This window comes from Entamoeba histolytica, genomic scaffold (genome assembly GCF_000208925.1).
Source record: "Entamoeba histolytica HM-1:IMSS scf_1104750517729 genomic scaffold, whole genome shotgun sequence".
Classification (NCBI taxonomy): domain Eukaryota; phylum Evosea; order Mastigamoebida; family Endamoebidae; genus Entamoeba; species Entamoeba histolytica.
In genome coordinates, this window is record NW_001914894.1 from 1 (window position 1) to 4,592 (window position 4,592).

The 4,592-nt window shown below is 24.3% G+C and overlaps 2 protein-coding genes across 2 annotated transcripts, besides 2 other annotated features; both read left to right on the forward strand.

The window, feature by feature from the left end:
• The first annotated feature begins 765 nt into the window (after window positions 1–765).
• Window positions 766–1,291: a repeat region.
• Window positions 1,086–1,588: a repeat region.
• Window positions 1,589–2,640: 1,052 nt separating this feature from the next.
• EHI_093570 (uncharacterized protein) lies at window positions 2,641–3,657 on the forward strand (the record flags this gene model as incomplete). The annotated part of the gene is made up of 1 exon (XM_648510.2): window positions 2,641–3,657. One exon carries the CDS (start codon window positions 2,641–2,643, stop codon window positions 3,655–3,657), a length of 1,017 nt encoding a protein of 338 aa, XP_653602.2.
• Window positions 3,658–3,859: 202 nt separating this feature from the next.
• Window positions 3,860–4,513, forward strand: EHI_093580 (60S ribosomal protein L6, putative; the record flags this gene model as incomplete). Its single annotated transcript, XM_648511.2, has 1 exon — window positions 3,860–4,513. The coding sequence occupies one exon, from the start codon at window positions 3,860–3,862 to the stop codon at window positions 4,472–4,474; it is 615 nt and encodes a 204-aa protein (XP_653603.1). The 3' UTR covers window positions 4,475–4,513.
• Window positions 4,514–4,592: the final 79 nt, after the last annotated feature.

Consider the following 4,592-nt stretch of genomic DNA (forward strand, 5'->3'; position numbering starts at 1 on the left):
TTTTTTATGTGTATTATTTATATGTATAATTTAAACATGATGTTTATTATATAATCAATCATATGTGTTATGTTATTATAATATATAATAAGTGATAAAATATAAATGAAAATGATATGAATATATGATATAGAATATAGAAAAAAACAAAAGAATAATAAGAATAAATGATAAATAAAAGGAGAAATGATAATCAATGATATAATAATAAAATCAAAGTATAAAAGATAAAATTAATATTAATATAAATCAAAAGAGAATAAATATAAATTGAAAATAGATATAAATGATAATAATATAAAAGATGAATAAGATGAATAAACAAATACAACTAAATATAAAAGAATAACAATAAGAAAATCTAAATAATATAAACATAAAAAATAATAAAATAAGAAGAATATAATAATATATAGATAATAAGAAGAATACAATGATATAAATAATATAAACAGAGAAATAAATATAAAAATACGATAGATAAATAACATATAAATAAAAGAATAAAAAGAATAAAAATAATTTAATATGAATAATCAAATCATCTATTTCATTAATATTTCATACAAAATGAATACAAATGATAATAAAATATAAACATAAATATTTACATATTCTGTATTTATCATATTTTTTATTTATTTTTATTTTTTTATGAGCAAAATACAATAAATGGAATATTCTATGGATGCAAATTATTTTGCATCTTTTTTCTTTTTTTGTAAATTATTTAGATGCATTTTTTCTTTGCTAATTTTCGTACCCGAAATGAGAAAGTAAGGAATGAAATTTTAAAAGGAATTGAAGATAAAATGACAGACAAAAAGAAAACAATTAAAGTATGGAAAACAATTAATAATGTTATAAGGAATGTATATTCAAAAAACAAACAACAACAAATAATGGAATAAGGAAAGTAATTTGGAAACACGAACCAAAATATGTAATGTGTAATATCTGTAATAAAATAGTAACAATAAATCATAACATTCTCATTTGTATAATCACTAAAAAATCACAGATGAATAAACATAATAGAATAGGAGAATATATGTGGAGAGCATTAAAAATTGAATATGAAATGTATAAAGATGAAGAAATAAAGAAAAGATGAGAAGAAGAAAATAAAAAGAAATTAATAATGAGAAAAGAAGAATAGAGAAAGATAAAATACTTATGGTTTGGAAACAAGAAACAATAAATAAGAAGGATTTAAAGAAAAAGGATGGATTAATCATAGACATGACAATAGTAAGAAATAATGGTATAAGTAAAACATTTACAGATAAAATATGTATATGAAATTACAAGAATATATAAGAAAGATAGAAAGATTAATAAGATTAATAATCGTTCCATTCGTAATAACAGTAGAAATAATGATAAATGAAGTGATTAAAATTCCATTTGAAATAATGGTAAAAGATATTGTAATATCAAATATGAAAGATATTATGAAATACTGTGGAGAACATTATCAAGAATACAGAGATGAAGAAGAATAAGAAGAAATAGACTCTGGAGATGGTGAATGATGGGAAGAAATTCTCACCTGAACAATAGGCTAAAATCATTAATCATTAATTTATTACGTAAAAATTAAAACATAATTAATAGAACAATAACAAATAACTTAAAAATATAAAGAGGTATATCAATGAAGAAAAGTTATAAAATAAAACCAAACACATCATACTAAAAATAATTTGTTAACGTTTTAAATCATAAATAATTATAAAAAGTCATATATATTGAATAAAAATGAGAAATGATTGGTATAATGGATATTCAATAAAAGAAAAAATACATAAATGGAAAACAGAAATAAAGATGATTAATTTGATAATACCAACTAAAAATAAGTATTATTTAAAGAGCGTATGGTAAACTCTGATGAAGAGAATTTTCATAAACATATTATTATAATAGAATAATTGATGAAAACTAATACAAATTCTAAATCCATACAGTAACATGTAATAATGTGTTATAAACCGATAAATCAATAAAGATAAAAATACAAAATAAAAGTATTTATATACTCATTTTTTATAAATAAAGGAAGTAATAAAAAAGGAGAATGTCATTCTTATGCATAACTTTTTAATTTGATATGAAAAAATGAAATTGTTTTTTTTTAAAAAAAAGATATGAAAAAATACCATGCAGAAATTCTTAATCATTAAATATATGTTTATGTGTATAATTAAGAAAATAAATATTTTTTTAGACTAAAACTAACTCATTGTTAATAATATTACACTTTTTGAAACAATCAATTAAAAACTGAGTGATTGACTTATCTAATATATCTTTTGTGAGTTTTGAAAAAGAATATTAATCTTTTTATTTGTATAAAAATGTAATACCCTATCTATTAAAATATCTTATTTCATTATATAACAATGATTATCTTCAATAATACAACCAATAAATTCAGTTATATCAATTATAATACTTTAAAAACAGAAAAATAAAATCCAAATAATTCAACCATAATCAGACGTGCCACCTTCGATCTTAAGAGGAGTTAATAATAAAAAATAAAAAAAAAGAAAATGTTATTAAATTAACAAAAAATTAAAAAAAATAAAAAAAGGAAAGAAAAACTGGAAAATAAATTGAATGTCAATCAACACAATGTTCCCTCCTCTTTCAGCAAAAGGGGGAAAAAGAAACAGAAATAAAGGGCAACAACAATCTCAACAACAAACTTTTCAACAACAGACGCCACAAAAAACTGAAAAACCTGCTGCTAAAGTGGAACAACCTCCTAAACCTTCTCCTAGCTTCAACTTACCTGATCTTCCTCCTGAAACATGTCAATTAATTGCTGATCTAGCAGATATTGAAAAACGTCTTGACTCTTTAAACGCTTTATCAGTAATTGCTGATAAGCACCCAGACCTAGCTATTCCTTTGTGGTATTCATATGGTACAGTTGTTATTTTACTTGAAGAAATTGTTAGTGTTTATCCTTACATATCTGGTAAACACAAAGAAACTCTTGCTGTATCATCCTATTCATTGATTCAAAGAGTTTGTAAAGCTTTGGCATTACTCCAAACAATTGCCTCTCATCCAAAGACTCAACACTTTTTGATTGGAATTGATATTATTTATTTTTTGACTCCAATCTTCGCTCTCACTCAAGTTGAAAGAGAAATTGAATATTTACGTTTAACATCACTTGGAGTCATAGGGGCTATGTCTAAAACTCGAGACCCTCAAATTGTTAAATATTTAATGGATAAAGAAGTATTGATGATTTGTATTGTTTCTATACAACATGCTGCAGAAATATCACGGGTCATTGCTACCTTTATTCTTTCCAAATTATTTAGTGAAAGTACTGCGTTAGAAAATGTTTGTGAAACACCACAAAAGATTTTATCAATTGCCAACCTTCTTTGTCATTCAATCGTAACAACTGTTATGCAAAAAAGAGATGTCAACGGTCGTCTTGTTCGTTATTCTTTGGATTGTTTAAATCGATTATCAACAAATCCAAAAGCAACACCTCAGCTCCACTCAGTTGTGACAGAGTATAAAGGGCTTTTCAAAGACCATCTTTTGGAATATATAGTAAGTAAAGAACCTAGTTTAAAACCAAAATATGATGAATTTTGTAGAAATATCAGTTTTTCTCCAAAATGAGTTGGGGATTATTCTTGTCTCATGTTATATAAGGTGGATTTGATTAAATATTCTTTGGTTATTATCATCTCTTTTTCATTCTCATCAAATCATCTTTCTTCATTAAAACTATAAAAAATAATTCTTTTATTATTAAATCATAAGAACTTAAAAGGGTTTTTCTCTTTACTTAAAAAAATAGTACTAATAGATAATTGAATCAATGTCAGCTCCACAATGGTTTGTTCCAGTTAAAGCAGGTGATGCTAAAGTTCCAGCTTATTACCCAACCGACGATATGATTCAAGAACAAAAGAAGAAATTAAGAACAAGAAAAGGAGCTAAAATAACAGCTCTTGATAAACCAGCATGGAATCTTGAAAAGTTGAGAAAAAGTATTGTACCAGGTGCTATTCTTATTATTGTTGCTGGTAAATATGCAGGAAAGAAAGTTGTTTTCTTAAAACAATGTATTAAATCAGGAGCTCTTATTGTTACTGGACCATTCAAAATCAACGGAGTTCCATTAATGAGAATTAATCAAAGATATGTTATTGCTACTTCTCAAAAGGTAGATGTTTCTAAAGTTGATACTACTGGTGTAGATGTTAAATTCTTCAAAAAGATTGCTATTAAGAAAGCTGCATTTGGAAAAACCGTTGAAGAAGATTTTGCTAAGAAACAATATGAAGCTAAGAAAGCATTAATTGTCGAAAAACAAAAACAAGTAGATGAAAGTGTTGTTGCAGAAATTAAGAAAGTTCCATACCTTAAAGAATATATGGCTTCTTACTTCACACTTAAGAATGGTGACCATCCACATCTCCTTAAATTCTAAGTTAACTCAATTAAATCTTGAAATGATTCTTTTGTTCTAATTTCACAGTTCTTTTTCTTTCTAATAGTAAATAAATAAAAAATTAAAGAAAAGATAAAATCAATTATTGACGTTCTGG